General features: G+C 39.5%; 2 protein-coding genes across 14 annotated transcripts in view; both read left to right on the top strand.

The window, feature by feature from the left end:
* The first annotated feature begins 54 nt into the window (after window positions 1–54).
* On the top strand, window positions 55–11,151 carry polr1c (RNA polymerase I and III subunit C). Of its 4 annotated transcripts, none has more exons than XR_008385589.1 (11): window positions 55–200; window positions 429–500; window positions 593–700; window positions 1,440–1,572; window positions 1,842–1,961; window positions 2,401–2,553; window positions 4,826–4,975; window positions 5,093–5,209; window positions 5,301–5,483; window positions 7,693–7,996; window positions 9,913–11,151. XR_008385589.1 is itself a non-coding variant. In XM_053621354.1 (9 exons), the coding sequence occupies exons 1-9, from the start codon at window positions 129–131 to the stop codon at window positions 5,420–5,422; spliced, it is 1,047 nt and encodes a 348-aa protein (XP_053477329.1). In that variant the 5' UTR covers window positions 55–128; the 3' UTR covers window positions 5,423–6,874. The 4 variants fall into 4 exon arrangements, 1 of the variants encoding a protein (XP_053477329.1); XR_008385588.1 differs by having other exon boundaries at window positions 7,693–8,098; XR_008385590.1 differs by lacking the exon at window positions 7,693–7,996.
* A 77-nt stretch (window positions 11,152–11,228) lies between these two features.
* Window positions 11,229–17,014, top strand: part of ldb1a (LIM domain binding 1a) — a 28,521-nt gene continuing 22,735 nt past the window's right edge. For 9 of the 10 annotated variants that reach the window (XM_053621351.1, XM_053621348.1, XM_053621345.1 and 6 more), the window contains exons 1-3: window positions 11,229–11,463; window positions 11,619–11,662; window positions 13,534–13,634. In XM_053621351.1, the coding sequence (XP_053477326.1) occupies window positions 13,607–13,634 (28 nt within the window). In that variant the 5' untranslated portion in view covers window positions 11,229–11,463; window positions 11,619–11,662; window positions 13,534–13,606. Of the gene's footprint in view, window positions 11,464–11,618; window positions 11,663–13,428; window positions 13,635–17,014 lie in introns of those variants that run through there. The other variant, XM_053621342.1, reaches the window with a different exon arrangement.

Raw genomic sequence — 17,014 nt, 5'->3', positions numbered from 1 at the left:
TTTATTGTGAAATGTAAACACAGTTTTGAGCGGAAGTCCGGAGGAGGAGGAGGAGGAGGAGGTGCAAGAGCAAGAGCAGAGCAAGAGCAGAGCAGAGCAAGAGGAAGAGGAAGAGGAAAACGGGCAATATGGCGGTGCCTATGAGCAACGTGGATGAGATCCGTGATAGAGTGATTTTGGGCGAATTTGGCGTAAAAAATGTACGTATAACATCTTCGACTTATACATAACATCAGTTCATTATCAGATTTATAATAAAGTGAAAGGTTAATACACGTTAATAATAAATGCACTGTTTTCTGTGTGGCTGTTTACATTGACAGTAGCTACACCATGTGTATTAGATAAATAAATGTATTTATTGTAGGTGTGAATTGGTAAAGCTTTTAATGTGTTTGATATACAGTGTAAATCCTAATTTTATACAGGTTCATTCTACAAATTTTCCTGGTAATTATCCTGGTTATGATGACACATGGGACCTCGGGAAGTTCAAAAAGGTAGCTACTATAAGCGTTTAGCTTCTGTTACTTTAGTCATATAGATCTGATCATTTGCAAATGCTTTGCTTTTTCATACTGTGCTATAACAGAATTTCAGGCTCGATGTCGTTCATATGGATGAGAACACGTTGGAGTTTGACATGGTGGGAATAGACGCTGCCATTGCAAATGCTTTCAGGCGGATATTACTAGCTGAGGTATGCCATTACTCTTATTAATCAATTATTTACTGTATTGCATTCATCCAGTTCTTCCATGATGCTGAAATTTTGCTAAATTGCATTAATGATTTGTACATCATATGGCTAAGTGTTTGCGGACACCTGGGCATCACACTCATATGTGGTTCTTCCCCAAGCTGTTGCCATAAAGATAGGACACAATTGTGTAGGATGTCTTTGTGTGCCGTAGCATTAAGATTTCCCTTCACTGGAACTGACGCCCAACATGTTCTAGCATGATAATTCCCCTGTGCACAAAGCAAGGTCCATGAAGATATGGATTGCCAAGTTTGGATTGGAAGAACACGAGTGTCCTGCACAGAGCCCTGACCTTAACCCCACTGAACACCTAAACGGGAACGCTGACTATGCGCCAGATCTCCTCACTTAACATCACCGGCTGAGTTCACTAATGCTCTTATGGCTGAATGAGCAAATTCCCACAGCAATGTTACAAAACCTAGTGGAAAGCCTTCCCAGAAGAGTGGTGGTTGTAATAACCACAAAGGGGGACTGACTCTGGAATGTGCTGTTCAACAAGTACATATAGGAGTGATTGGTCAGGTGTTCACATAGTTTTGGCCACATAGTGTATATACTGTATATGTATGTGATTGCGTGTCACATTGTTGCATGTATGATAAATGTTTGTGATTTGCTAAGTCATGTACATTTGACAAAGAGATTATGGTTTTATCATATTTTCTGCATTTAGGTCCCAACCATGGCTGTTGAAAAAGTTTTCATTTACAACAATACGTCTATAATTCAAGATGAGATCCTAGCACATAGGCTTGGCTTGGTACCGATCAAAGCTGATCCTCGTCTTTTTGAGTACAGAAATACTGGTAAGAGGGTTTTTTTTTTGTTTGTTTGTTTTTTTAAATTAAAGTAAGCAAGTAAAACTGAGACACATGAGTCATTTCCCTCTAAAGCACTTCCAGCTTTCTCTATTCAAACGGATGGTCCTGTCAACACACTCAACAAGCTTGTCAGTTTAAGTACCATTTAAATGCTGAGTTCTTGTGCTTTATTTCTTTAATATTCTGTTTGAGCAAGATAAGCATTCTTTATGGTATTTTGTTTGATTTGGTTGTGTTTTGTTCTTTACTGTTAGGTGATGAGGAAGGCACAGAAATTGACACAATTCAGCTTCAGCTGAAGATCAAATGCACAAGAAATCCCAGGGCATCTAAAGATGCCTCTGATCCCAAAGAATTATACCTCAATCACATGGGTAAGTAGATAAGTGTTACTATCATATTATTTACAGATAACTGGAGCATTTGTGCATGATGTGTGTATACAGGAATCAAGTATTCTTTTTTGAAATTGTTAAGGTAATCTTTAGTTTATATTGTGCTTGGATCACACTTAAGTTAGTTTTTTGTTTATTTTATGGTTACACTTGACACCTCATTTTGAGGCTGTTCTCACCATAGTTTTTTTTAATGCAGTCATCATTATGAAGGAAAAAGATTTGTAACGAAATGTGCAGCTGCCTGGAAAAATAACCTGGTATATTGTTTGTATTTGTAATGTGATTTGATCAATGAGTTTTGTACAGTCACAGAGGTAGATCTGGTACTTAATACACCTGAATATCATATTAGGTTAGTGTGTTTGTTTGATTCATGAAGCAACTAAAATTCTCCTTATTCTATTATTTTTTACAGTGTATTCAAGGGACATGAAGTGGGTACCTATTGGAAATCAGGCTGATGTGTTTGCTGATGCTAACATTGGTCCTGTGCATGGAGACATACTGTTGGCACAGCTTCGGCCGGGACAAGAGCTGGATATAGTTATGCACTGTGTTAAAGGAATAGGTGAAGACATATGAGCTCTAGTTAGTTTACGTGTGTAACATAACAGTACTTTTAAAAGAATATTTTAATGTTCTTATTATTTTAAAATAAGAATATATTACATCTATGAACATCAGAAGATTAACCTCTAGATATTACCATACTAATTGGCTTTAATTAAACCAGAAAACCACATATTGAAGGAATATGCTAGTGTTTTCAAACTAGTAGTCTGTAAAGTATGTGATTGCCATGAATTTGGACATGTTAGCCTGTACTTAAAACTCACTCGTATTAGAGGTATAGGGGAAGCGAATTCATTCTGTAAAATGAACATTTATTTTAAATTCTTTCATTAATTTTTTTTCCATTTAAAAGTATTTTAAAATCGTAGCACAATTTACCCTTTCATATACAGTGCCCTCCATTAATATAGACAACCTTGGTAAATATGAGAAAAGAAGGCTGTGAAAATTCTCTTTATCGTTTTACCTTTTGATCCTTTGTTTAAATAAAACACAAAAATACAATACTCATGGATATTAAACAATTGCAAACAAAACAGGTTTAACAAAACAAATCCTTTGTTAAATATAGGTGTGCAACAATTATTGGCACCCTTTAGTCAATAAATTGTGATACCTCCCTTTGCCAAGATAACAGCTCTGAGTCTTCTCCTATAATGCCTGATGAGGTTGGAGAATACATGGCAAGGGATCTGAGACCATTCCTCTATACAGAATCTCTCCAGATCCTTCAAATTTCGAGCTCCATGCTGGTGGACTCCCTTCTTCAGTTCACCCCACAGGTTTTCTATGGGTTTTGAGTCAGGGGACTGGGATGGTCATGGCAGGACCTTGATTTTGTGGTCAGTAAACCATTTTTGTTTTGATTTTGATGTACATTTTGGATCATTGTCCTGCCGGCCCATTTTAAGCTTTCTGGCAGAGGCAGTCAGGTTTTCATTTAATATCTGTTGATATTTGATAGAGTCCATGATGCCGTGTATCTATCAAAATGTCCAGGTCCTCTGGCAGAAAAACAGCCCCAAAACATTAAAGAGCCACCACCATATTTAACCGTGGGCATGAGGTACTTTTCCATAAGGCTACCTCTCTGTGCGCGCCAAAACCACCTCTGGTGTTTATTGGTAAAAAACTCTATTTTTGTTTCATCTGACCATAGAACCCGATCCCATTTGAAGTTCCAGTAGTGTCTGGCAAACTGAAGACGCTTGAGTTTGTTTTTGGATGACAGTAGGGACTTTTTTTTCTTGAAACCCTTCCAAACAACTTTTAGTGATCTAGGTGACTGCAGATTGTAGTTTTTGAGATTTTCTGACCCAAAGACACAACTAACTTCTGCAATTCTCCAGGTGTGATCCTCAATTTTTTTTTGGCTACTCGAACCATCCTCTTCTCAGTGTGTTGAAACAATATAGACACATGTCCAATTCCCAGTTGATTCATAAAATTTCCAGTTGTCTGGAACTTCTTAATTATTGCCCTGATGGTGGAAATGGGCATTTTCAATGTTTGTGCTATTTTTTTTTTTATAGCCACTTCCCATTTTGTGAAGCTCAACGACCTTTTTCCGCATATCACAGCTATATTCCTTTGTCTTACCCATTGTTATGAATGATTAAGGGAATCTGGCCTGTGTGTTACCTCATATTTATACCCCTGTAAAACAGGAGGTCATGGTTGAACAATTTCCTGTTCCTAGTCACCCAGGTGTACTACTTACTTACTTATTTAATTAATTAATTAATTAATTAATATCAATGGGAGTATACTTCAAATATATTTTTCAAATATGAATTCACAGGGGTGCCAATAATTGTTGCACACCTATATTTAACTTTTCTTTATATATATATATATATATATATATATATATATATATATATATATAAACAAACCTGTGTTTTGTTTGCAATTGTTTGACATCCATGAGAACAGAGTATTTTTGTGAAGTTTTTGAACAAGAGATCAAAAGTTTAAACAATAAAGACAAATTTTCAGTCTTCTTTGCTCATATTTACCTACGGTTAGACGACTAAAGAATTCAGTCTTTAGTCTTCTGTTATAAATGAGGTTTCAGTCAGCTAGGTTTTCATTCTTTTCTCAGTACAGGAAAACATGCCAAAATGATTGATTGTGGTAATTGCGTGTATGCTACAGATGTAGTGGTGAATAGGTTGAAAATGGTGGAGTGTTCATTTATAATGCAGAGTTCTGTCTGAATTGTTGCATGTAAAAATTCTTAGCTGTCTCCTTTTTACACTGTATAGGTAAGGACCATGCAAAGTTTTCCCCAGTTGCCACCGCAAGTTATAGGCTACTTCCTGAGATCACATTACTGAAGACCATTGAAGGAGAAAAAGCTGAGAGATTAAAGCGCTGCTTCTCACCTGGAGTTATTGAATTGGAGGATGTTGATGGTATGATTATCTCTCTCTCATTCAGGCTATTCACAGCCTTACTAAAGCACTATACACTTTTTCAGACATTGATTATTTATGTATGTATGTATTTATTTATTTATTATATCACTTAAGGAAAACAGGTGGCTAAGGTGGTCAACAGTCGTCTGGATACATGCAGCAGAGAAGTGCTTAGGCATGATGACCTAAAGAGTTTGGTTAAACTCGGAAGAGTGCGGGACCATTTCTTATGTATGTATTTGAAGCATGAAAGCTTATACAGCAGTGATACTACAGTAGGGTGAGGTCACTGGCTAATGTTTTTCTTGTCTCTCGCTTTCAGTCTCAGTGGAGTCTACTGGAATTTTACCACCTGATGTCCTGTTCAGTGAGGCCGTTAATGTACTCATCGCAAAGTGCCAGAAATTTCTGACTGAGCTTGATTCAGTGAATGAAATGGAATAGATTGAGGGATGTTGGACTACATGTACTGAAGGCAACATTAACCGGACCTCAACCTTGAAAGGTTTGTAAGACTGGGTAGCTGAAGCAGTGCATGATGTTTTCTCCCCTAATTATAAATACCTCGAGTCCTACAGGAAGCCTTGACATTAGATCCTTATCAACACAGATTACAATGTTAAGATAAATGGATTTTGCTATGAGAGGTAGTGTTATATTCTCATTCTTAAAGCATCTGCTTTGCTCGGAGTCGGTATTGCTTGGCTGGTCATGATGAATGACTGAGCTTAAGCTTTATTTTTGGCACTTGCCCATGTCTAGACAAAGGCATCAATGATCTAGTGAATCTCAGTGTTCATATTTCTTCATAAATTTGGTTGACATGAAACATTGTATATTGTTTGTATTAAATTTATTGACAAAATGCCACTCCTGTACTCCGTTCTTCCTTTGAAATGTGTGGGGTTTTTTGTATTGTGTGTTGTCTTGCCTTGCAGTTCATCTTATTTATGTGCTACAAAGCCCAAATATTTGTTTGAGTTTAGATTTTTTTTGTTCTGAAAACTGCTCCAACATATATTTCAGTAAAATGCAGCAATTTCTCCACTGACAGCAACTAAACCCACTTTCAGAGATTCATTTCATGGCAGTCTTGGGTGGGGCAAAATATAAATCCACATCCACAGAAAATGACACATGACTACCCGTAAAGTGGTGCTTGAAAGTTTCTGAACGGTTTCGAATTTTTTCTATTTCTGCATAAATATGATCTAAAACAGCTTCAGATTTTAATACAAGTCCTGAAAGAGAATCCAATTAAACAAATGAGACAAAAATATTATACTTGGTCATTTATTTATTGAGGAAAATTATCCAATATGGCCTCTGTGAGTGGCCAAATTATTTGAACCTTTGATTTCAGTATCTGGTGTGACCCCTGTGTGCAGCAATAACTGCAACTAAATGTTTCTGGTAACTGTTGATCAGTCCTGCACATCAGTTGGAGGAATTTTAGCCCATTCCTCAGTACAGAACAGCTTCAACTCCGGGATATTGGTGGGTTTCCTCATGAACTGTTTGCTTCAGGTCCTTCTACAACATTTCTATTGGATTAAGGTCAGGAGTTTGACTTCGCCGTTCCAAAACATTAACTTTATTCTTCTTTAACCAATCTTTGGTAGAACAACTTGTGTGTTTAGGGTCATTGTCTTGCTGCATGACCCACTTTCAGAGATTCAGTTCATGGACAGATGTCCTGACATTTTCCTTTAGAATTCGCTGGTATAATTCAGAATTCATTGTTCCATCAATGATAGCAAACCGTCCTGTCCCAGATGCAGCAAAACAAGCCCAATCCATGATACTACCACCACCATGTTTCACAGATGGGATAAGGTTCTTATGCTGGAATGCAGTATTTTCCTTTCTCCAAACATAACATTTTTCTATTATACTTCTGGCTTGCTCATATGATCTTTAGCAAATGCAGATGGGCAGCAATGTTCTTTTTGGAGAGCAGAGACTTTCACCTTGCAATCCTGCCATACACACCATTTTCAGTGTTCCCCTGATGGTGGACTCATGAACATTAATATTAGCCAATGTGAGAGGGGCCTTTAGTTGCTTAGAAGTTATCCTGGGTTCCTCTGTGATCTTGTGGACTATTACACTTATTGCTTTTAGTAATCTTTATTGGTCAACCATTCCTTGGGAGGATAAAAATGGTTTTGATTTTCCTCCATTTGTAAGCTGTCTGACTGTGGATTGGGGCAGTCCAAACTCTTTAAGATATGGTTTTGTAAGCTTTTCCAGCCTGATGAGCATCAAAAACTCTTTCTGAGGTCTTCAGAAAGCTCCTTTGTTCATCCCATGATACACTTCCATAAACATGTCTTGTGAAGATCAGACAAGATACCTGTTCTTTAAATAAAACAGTATGGCCATTCACACCTGATTGTCATCCCATTTATTGAAAACACCTGATTCTAATTTCACCTTCAAATTAACTGCTAATCCTAGAGGTTCACATACTTTTACCACTCATAGATATGGTGGGGGAAATAAGTATTGAACGCGTCGACATTTTTTTCAGTAAATATATTTCCAATGAGGCTATTCACATGAAATTTTCACCAGACTTTGGGATTAACTCGACAAATCAACACATATAAAGAAATCCAAACATTAAAGTCCATAAATGAAGTTATGTGTAATAAAGAGGAATGACACAGGAAAAAAGTGTTGAACATGCTAACTGAAATTTATTTACCTAGCGGAGAAGCCTTTGTTTGTAATGACCGCTTCAAGACGCTTCCTGTATGAAGAAATTAGTCGACCGCAGTATTCAGGTGTGATTTTGGCCCATTCTTCTAAACATATTGTCTTTAAATCTTGTTCAATTGGATTCAAGTCAGGTGATCGACTGGGCCATTCTAACCCCTTGATTTTTTTTCTCTGAAACCAATTGAGAGTTTCTTTTGCTGTATGCTTTGGATCGTTGTCCTACTGGAAGGTCCACCCACGTCACATCAACATCATTCTGGTGGTTGGCAGCAAATTCTTCTCAAGAATCTCCAGGTAAAGGGCTCCCTTCATCATTCCTTCAGTTATATGAATCTGCCAGTACCATGCGATGAAAAACAGCCCCACACCATGATGCTTCCAACTCCAAACATCACTGTAGGTATAGTGTTTTAAGGGTGATGTGCAGTGCCATTTCGTCTCCAAACATGGAGTGTAGTATCACAGCCAAAAAGTTCAATTTTGCGCTCATCTGATCAGACTACATTCTCCCAGTATTTCATAGCTTGTCCAAATGACTTGTAGCAAACTTTAAATGAGCTTTGACATGCTCATTTTCTTTTCTTTTTTTCCAGTCCATCGCAGGGCGCAATCACATACACATTCACACACCCATTCATACACTACGGACACTTTGAACATGCCAATCAGCCTATCATGCCTAAACACCTGCACTCCTTAAGCAGCTTCTAATCACTGGCACCCGATTTTAAACACCAGATTCTAATGTGAGAGTGTACCTAATTCTAAATGTAGGGATGTACTTACTTTTTCCACAGAAAAAGATCACATCTATTGATATTCCTGATGAATAAATGATTGAAAATGCTAATTTTCCTTGTGGTTTTGTTCAAGTATATCAACTTTATTAATAGGCACGGTTTCAAACAACGTTTTTTTTTACATCACTTGCCTTAGGTTTACTCAGTATAAACATTTTAGACTGTTTCGTTCCACTTAGATTAATTAGATTTTGAAAGAATATAACATTTACTCCTATTACACCATTTACTTGATTCTAAATTGTGTAATTGTAGCAGATGGACTAAATTATGTAGTGCTAGTGTGACTCAGTTTGGGCACTGAACTGAGAACTGAGAATCTCAGGTAGCAGAGGTTGGCAAAGCATGCTGAGCCACACAGACTTGGCTTTATCTGGTTTACCCTGTGTGCTCTGTGGGTTTTTTTCCCCTTTCTTTAGAAGAATTGTTGAAGTTTAGGAATTAGATATGTATGCAGTCTTGATTATGAATACATACTCTAAATGACTAAATTAACAATCTCTGCTTTTTTTAAAAAAATAATTAAATTAATACTTTTTAGTCAATGAATTGATTGAAATTCAGTCTAATTTACAGCAACTAGACATTTACTGTGTTAGGCTTCACAAGTATCCATTATTACTTTGGTCAAATAGTGCATGTTAAAATATTAAAAATTAAAATATGAGTGTTGCAGAAAAAATGATTACATTTTAAAGGGTTGCATCTCACTTACTGGATGTGATGTAAATGTTCTCTAACTACATAGGCAAACTCATCATATGCCTTTATAATTACCCCATATCTCTTTTATATCCTGTGTGCTGCTTTTGAATCTTCTCCATTGTAATATTTACATTGTAATATTGTTTCTGGACATCTCTGGCAGATCGCTGGGTTTCTTTAAACACCTGTTATGACTGCTAGATTTCATATACGGCTCCAAATTAACTATGAAGAACGAGCTTGTATTTTTTTGTTGTTTTTTTTTAAGATCAATTCAAAGTGCATTTTACTCCTTAACCATTACGTGTGTGGGATGCAAACTTTCACAGTTAACATTGCAATTTCATATTAATAGGTGTTCTTATATAACTCTGCACGGTATTATTTAATTTGTAAAAACCTAAGATCATATACTGTAGCCCAAACAAAGTATAACGTGTCATACTGGGATGATGCCATCACTTTTTTGCACTGTGCCCGGAGCTTGGGTTGTTACCTCTTCTGTAACTTAATAACCAAGCTTCTCAATAGTTTCATAATATACACTGGAATATCACTTATCTGTATCCAGTCAAAAATCTGTATTTATGTATAAGATTATTGGTAATAATCTGGTATAATAAATTGGTATAATAATGCTAATGAATGAATACAAATATTTTGTTTTAATTAACTGATTCATTAGATTCTTTTTTTTTTATTCAGTAGGTGGTGTCTGTGCTGGCACTGGAGGATGATCAGATATAAATCCTTTCTCCTCCAGATGGGCTGCATTGCCATTGAGGCTAATTACTGGAGGAGGCTGAAGTCACTACAGCTGCACTGCATCATTCTGAGCATGTTTCTGCCAACAATCCACCAAGCCAGACACACACACACACACACTGGCTTGTGCACGCACATGTGCACACGCACACACAGAAGGCAGTTTAATTTGGGCCAGAACATTATCCGTGGTGTCTGGAAGCTGAAAGAGGTGACAGTAAATTGGGTCACCTTCCTTTGTGCCACGAGCTCGCTCTCATCATTAGAGCTCCATGAAGGATGTGGAAGCATGTAGAATTAAAATGGGGGAAATCATTGAGCACTTTCTTTTCCATTCTCCTTCTTCTGTCTGACTTCACAGTCTGACTCATTTGTTTAGGCAAACATAAATCCTATTCATTATATAATATATGGCAAAGAAATAAAAGTGGCATTAATACCTCTGTCATTATGCCATTGATTACTGAGATGACTTTGGAAGATTGGTCATTTTAGACATTTGGTATATGCCTATGTAAGGACTGTTGATATAGATATGTTATAGTTTGCGTGTGTTAGTTTAGATTCCGGTTACTTTGTTCCTATTAATCCCTGTAATCTTCCTATTGTGCTTGGCAGACTCCAGCTAAAGTAAAGTGTAGTGTGTAATGACCACCGACTGCATGAGTGAAGCCTCAGGTATTGTAGAGTCATTACTGTACTGCACTGTAGTTATTGCTGACATAGTGAAATTGTGTTTGAGTAAGGAATTTATCCAGGCAGAAAGTAAAGCTCTATTAATAATTAAATGATTAAGACTAGAGTACTGTTAGTATAAGAGATTGTTTCATGCCAAGAACAGGAACCAGGTGTTGACACTGGCAGTCTTTAACTGGGTCAGTATTCCTCATTTTAGGTCATGCATATCTACTGAGGGGAATAGAAACACAATTTCATCTGATTTGGGCAGCAGCTGTCTCTGTTACTGGTTCGGATATGACTGCGAGGGCAACAGTGCTCATTTGTGACAGTTACATTTCTGCTTGGTGTATGGAGTGCCTTAATGATCAGTGTCTCCTTGGCATAGGTCACAAGTGGCTGGACTCTACGGCTCAAGGCTGGTTGAAGTTAATTGAATGTGAGGCACCCGTCTGCCTGCATGTATGCTTTCCTGGCTGCATGTTTCCAGCGAGTGAGAGACAGAATAATGCTGTGCCTTGTGTGCCCCCAACGAGCGATCACTGCTCTGCCGTTGCCATGGCGACAGTGCCCTCTCTGGGTACGACGGGCTGGAGAAGTTGCTCTGGATCTGCGTCATATTTTTTTTTCCAGTGGATCTGTGAGCACTCTCCCGCCTCCTCTCCTCGCTCTCCACCACATCACCCCTCTCTCTCTCTCCCTCTCTCTGTCAGTCCTTTCTTTGTTTAAAGGCTAACTGACCCAGCTTCAGATCGTAGACACTCAGTGCTTGGTCTGCCACAAACATCGCAGCTCTTGAAGAGAGAGGACGTGGTAAGGAACCTAGGGCTGATAAATGATGTAAATTGATGAATGAAAACAATGTCATTGTCATTATCTGTGAGCTTGGTGACAGTGATGACTGTATGCTGTGCCTTCTGTGTCAGTTATGGTTCATTCTAAGTAATGTGTTTCTGCCTGATTCTCAGGTGGTCAGTGTGGGATCATCGGTGTGTGTGTGTGTGTGTGTAAGGTGAGTTCATGCTCCTGCATGCAGGTAAATGTCCACTCTTTCACCATGCACTCACACTGCTATGCAACACTCTAATACAGAGTGAGGTAAAGACAGTAGTGGGACCATCTTTGTTTTCAGTGGAGCTGTGGCATGTGTGTGTATGTGTGTATATATGTGTGTGAGAAAGAAGGAGGGAGTGCAAGAGGACCTGATTGTGCAGTCATGAGACCTGATTGTGGTGAAGTGCATTTCCTGAGGCTTAGTGCTTCAAAGCTTTGGCTTAGAAAACAAAAAGCCATTTCCCACAAAATCGCTGCAGCAGCACAGAGAACCTTTTAGTGTAAAATTACTTTGTGATACAGCACGTCTCTTTGTATGTGGTTCACCATTTGGGGACATCATTCCCTCTTGGTCTTGATATTAATTTATTAGATACAGACAGATGCTGTTGAGGTGAGTTAATGCTGTTTAGTTGCTGTTGAGGTGAGTTAATGAAAAACTCTTCTGGGCTTTGGAGATCTCTCCAAAGCTAGAGCAATGTGTCATACAAATTGTCCAAAGAAAACACCTTTAGTTGTTATATAAATGCGACAACTAGATGAGGAATGCCCTAGTGTCTTCTGAGTGTTGTCTCTCTGACAGTGCATTGATTTTAAATGACAGGCAACAAGGACCAACACGATGCTCGTTTAAAGAGGTCTCTATTCCCTGGGATCGAGATGTCTGAGATCAAGAGGCTGTAACTCAGCCTTTCATGCCTCTCTTCTTCACTCCTGAGGTTTCTAAAGCTCCAGAGGCAGAGCAGTCAGCAAGCTTGACAGGCTGTGTGGAGGACTCAGTGGTATATGTATTTGATAGTTCGGGGACTGGAGCACAGCCGATAGGGGAGATTAAGAGGCAAGTGTACCGACAAAGGATGAAGCCTGTCTGTCCTTCTGTCCTCAGGAATAAAGTAAAGCTCTGAACCAAGAAAGAGGGATTAAAAATGAGCAGGCAACTGAGGAGGCTTTTAGTTATTTGAAAACTAATTAGCAACAACAGCTGAAGCCCTTTGAAATTATGAATGGTGCGTTATTTGTTTGCTTTATGGATTCTTGAATTTAACCCCCCCCCATTAGAATGGAAACAGTCTTGCACTGCTCATTAGCTTGTGTCTCCTAGGTTCCTTGGGCTCTTGTGTGTCCCTGCACTCCAGGTGGGCTTTGCATTTTTAATCGACGCTGTCTGTAGCCATTAACACCACCGTTCTCCTGTCAGCAGAAATAAATGAGGGCTTGGAGCAGAAATGAAAATTGAAAGAAAGGGGGAAATGATAAATAATATGCCAAATAATAAAAAGAATATGGACAGAGGGCTGTGTGAAGAGGATGGGGGAGATCTGCAAAACAGGGGATGAAATGTATGTCTCAGTGTCTGGGTGAGTTGTCCCTAGGGAGTCACAAGAAAGTAGGCTGTGTGTGTGTGTGTGTACACCACAGCTCCACTAGGCGATAATGACTCTGTGCCTCTGGGCTCTGCCTGACTCTGTTTATCTCTCACACATTGTGCAAGGTAATAGCTGCCAATACATCCACAAGAATAAAAGAGCTGCATTTCATGGCTAATATGCAATGAAATCTGTCTTGTGTGCGTCTTTTACACTGCTCACTTTCTCTTTCACCTTCTCTGTACATCTTCTCTCTTGTCACTTTCTCACACACTTCCTCTGTGTCATATTTTCCCCCACCCACAAGTAATTCAATTTGCATCTTAATATGCAACCGAAAGTCAAACAGGAGCACAATTCCTGCTTCCTGCTTCTAGTCGAGCTCTTGTTTCTACATTTTTTATTCCCTTAAGCACTCCTCCTCCTTACTGCCCTCCCCTCGGCATCTGTTTCTGCTCCTCAGAGGAAGCCCATGCTAGCAGCGCGTGGACTCAACAGCAGCTTTCTGTTCCAAGAAGAGCCAAACATGTGAGAAGATGTCTGTTGGAGGTTGCGCTTGCCCAGGTAAGCACTTCAGCTTGACTTACTCAGCCAAGTGTTGCACTCTGGCTGCACTGTTTATCTTGTGGAGCTCCATGCGTCACGTCTTTTCATTGTTACTCTTCAGTACAGTAGTTTTATGGGTCCTATGGCTTGTATCGCGGTCTGTTTGTGACTCAGTGAGAGGTTGATCAAAGGCTCCATGTCAGTCTTCTAGTAGTTGCACACTGTACCTAATATGCAATTTCAAAGAATTGACTTCCTGTGCAGAGAAAGAATGCTGCTGTAACCTGAACAGCCTCACTTACTGGTTTATATCTGTGTGCTGAGTACACACTTTTTCATGTGACGTCAACCTGTTCTCACAGATCTTGAGGTTGTTTGTAATAAGCAGTGAATAATGGGCGATGGTTTCTGGGGCTGCCAGTGAACTCCAGTAAAAATCTACTTGGTTAGACAGGTTGAAATTCATCCCTTTAATTGCTAATGGGATTCTGTTCAAATGTGATACTTACTCACCTGTAGAAAGCAACCTTTTGTTGTTCCTTTCTCTTATATGCTGAGTGAATGCTCAGGCTTTTTAAGCAAACACACTTCAGTATTATATTTTATATTGAGTATATAGTTCTTTATTTTTTCTTAGGGGTTATAAGTTGATGTATGGTGAACAGTAGAGCTTTGACACTGAGTGTACTAATAACCGTCTTAAGGCGGATGCTGAGTGTGTGAATTAAACTGAAAGAAGCTTTGACATGGCAAAAATTATACCTAGTCAGAGATCTGAAGGCTTTCAGATTTAGTAACTAGAATCCATGTGAGGAATCTACAAGCCAGCAGATTCAATATAGAACCATCTATCAGATTAATGGGAATATTAAATTTCATAAGGTTATAGGTTATCTGTGCACCAAGGAGAGGCATTGAGAGGATATAAGGTAGAGCCGGGATCTTGTTTTGTTAGGCTCTTAAGAGTTATGGTACACATCCTAGAAGTGGTGCCCTTTTCCCTAGTGCTGTTCGTAATCCAGCTGTGAGAGCCATGGCAACGGATCAACTGTGAAAATGCAGGGGGGACTTGTAACTACATTGAAGAGATTATTGCACGAATGCTGGTCGTTTAGGAGACACTTTAGATATGAAAATGACCCAGTCAGTCTTGTCTGATATTAATGAATTAACCTCACAGCGCTATGAAACGTAACAGTCTGTTAGGGGATGATTGAGTCTTAGTAAAACTGCCACGACATAGCTGCAATATCAAACAAGACCACATGTATGAACTATAGAAGTCACACTGTACCTCAGTTCAGTGATATCCAGAAAACGAGCAGCTCTGATGGAACCGCAGTCACAAGGCACATGAGGTTTCTCCCCTGCTGTTTTAAATGGGATAAAGATCAGTAACGTGTTCATAACGTGGTATGGAGGCAAGTTTAGACGAATGCGGTGACATCAGCACAATGCAAACAGTTTCTTCGCTTGCTCCCTACTGAGATCCTTATCTTTGTACAATACCCAGGCATGAATGTCTTGCTGGCAGCTCGACAGATTAAAAAAGCCAACATTTCGCACATTTGTTTAAAATCAAGTAGATTAGGTTCACAAGGGTGCATTTTTTATGAGTGTGGTCATGGAAATTTCCACAGCCATGTGTCCTTTCTGATTGTTCTCTTTTTTAGCAGCGGGAGGAGGGAGAAGGGGCAGAATGAGGGGGTGAGACAGAGTGAGGCAGGGGAAGAAAGAGTGGGAGAGACAGTTGTTTCATGTTGAAATGGGCTGCTTTTGAGTGGGCTCTCCTTGCATTGCTCCATAAAAGCTAGCGGCACTCCATAAAACCTGATTGTGATATTCACCTGGGCTACGAAGACAATGCTATCCCCTTTTCTTTTCCCAAGTCACAGTCGAAGCCCTTCCTCCTAACACATGGCTCTGTTTGAAGTCGAGTTTGTTTACATTCCTGTGCTCGGTGGGAGTGATCATACCCTGGCCCTCAGAGGTCCCCCATCCTCCTGCATACCTGTAGAGATTGTGACTTGCGTGTCCTACCTTTTATGGTTCATTACTAAGTTTATTTGGACAGCATTACTCTTATGATGGAATCCCAGTTATATCCCCAAATGCATCCATTTTCAGTTTGCAATTTGATACAAAGGCTTTCGTGTTAAGGTGATAATAAGATTTATAGAGACAACACAGCAAAAACAGAGGGCCATTAATGACGCTGTTCCCTCTCTGCTCTGTCACATACTCATGCAAAGTGTAAGCTGCTGCTCCATTCTGCTTCTCATATACAAGCACTCCAAATCAGCAGGGGCTCTGCTACTCCATGCAGAAAGTCACATGGGCCCCTTGATTAGAGGAAAATCAGAGCTAAAATGGCAAGCTCACAAAGACAGTTTCACATTTCACAATGGCTGCAGCTAGGAGCCAAGAGTTAGGGCAGGGTGTGCTGTGTGTCGAGCTGATTAAGGCTGTCCCGATTCAGTTTCCCTATTGGACTGTGTGTGTCTGTGTGCGTGCAAACAACACACCTCATATCTACCCATCCCAAACCTTGCAGATCTGTATCATTAGGTTGAGTTTAAACAAAATGGCTTCCTGGGCTGAAAGTCAGCACCGATTTGCTCGGTGAGCTTATGGCTGTTTGAAACTCATAATGAACTCGAATGTCAGCAAAAGCCAGAATGTGCCAGATGTAGATTCTGGGACTATGTGGATCAGTGCTGTGATGGTACAAACAGTTCAATATAATTAATTCTCCTAATAGCAACCCTTAAATCCCCGAGATTAAATCAATGACAAAATAAGACAAGGTTAATGCGGTGGTGCAGCAGGTTGCATTGCCACCTCAGAGCTTCAGGGTTCCATGATGATTCTGAGTTCAGATCATTGTCTGTGGAGTTGCTGTGCATGTTGTTCACACGGGTTTCCTCTGGGATCTCTGGTTTCCTCCCACCTCCCATAAACATGGCAGTAGGATAAAGTGCTTACTGAAGATGAATGTATGAATGAAAATAGGATAATAAGGAATGCATTGACAAAAAGTGCTGAGCTAAAAATATAAGAGCGAAGTACTGCAAGTGGTGGATGTTTGAGAGACATACAGGGTTGGAGGAAGCAGGAGACAAGCACCCATTTGCTAATTCCACCTTAATTGAACTGTGAACATTTTATCCTGATGTGCTTCCACGAGTCAGTGCAGTGCTGCCACTGCCACAGAAGACACAGTGAGTCTTCTCAACAGCTCCTCCATTTAAACTCACCTGACACACTGCACTCCCCAGTAAACTGAAAATCAAACTTGATAGATTCATCCCTTTTCCTCATACAGTCTCTATCCTCAGTCTCTCTCTCATTCCCTCACTCACTCTGTCCATACACTATTGCACTATTGTCAGGCTTCA

Source organism: Ictalurus furcatus, chromosome 3 (genome assembly GCF_023375685.1).
Source record: "Ictalurus furcatus strain D&B chromosome 3, Billie_1.0, whole genome shotgun sequence".
NCBI lineage: Eukaryota > Metazoa > Chordata > Actinopteri > Siluriformes > Ictaluridae > Ictalurus > Ictalurus furcatus.
This window is presented reverse-complemented; position numbering and strand designations above follow the sequence as displayed.

Bases quoted from the DNA above. Each gene is read 5' to 3' on its own strand.
- polr1c (XM_053621354.1), top strand. From the start codon at position 129: ATGGCGGTGCCTATGAGCAACGTGGATGAGATCCGTGATAGAGTGATT. The intron at 201-428 runs GTACGTATAACA...AATTTTATACAG, and splicing joins GCGAATTTGGCGTAAAAAAT to GTTCATTCTACAAATTTTCC. The intron at 4,976-5,092 runs GTATGATTATCT...ATATCACTTAAG, and splicing joins TGAATTGGAGGATGTTGATG to GAAAACAGGTGGCTAAGGTG.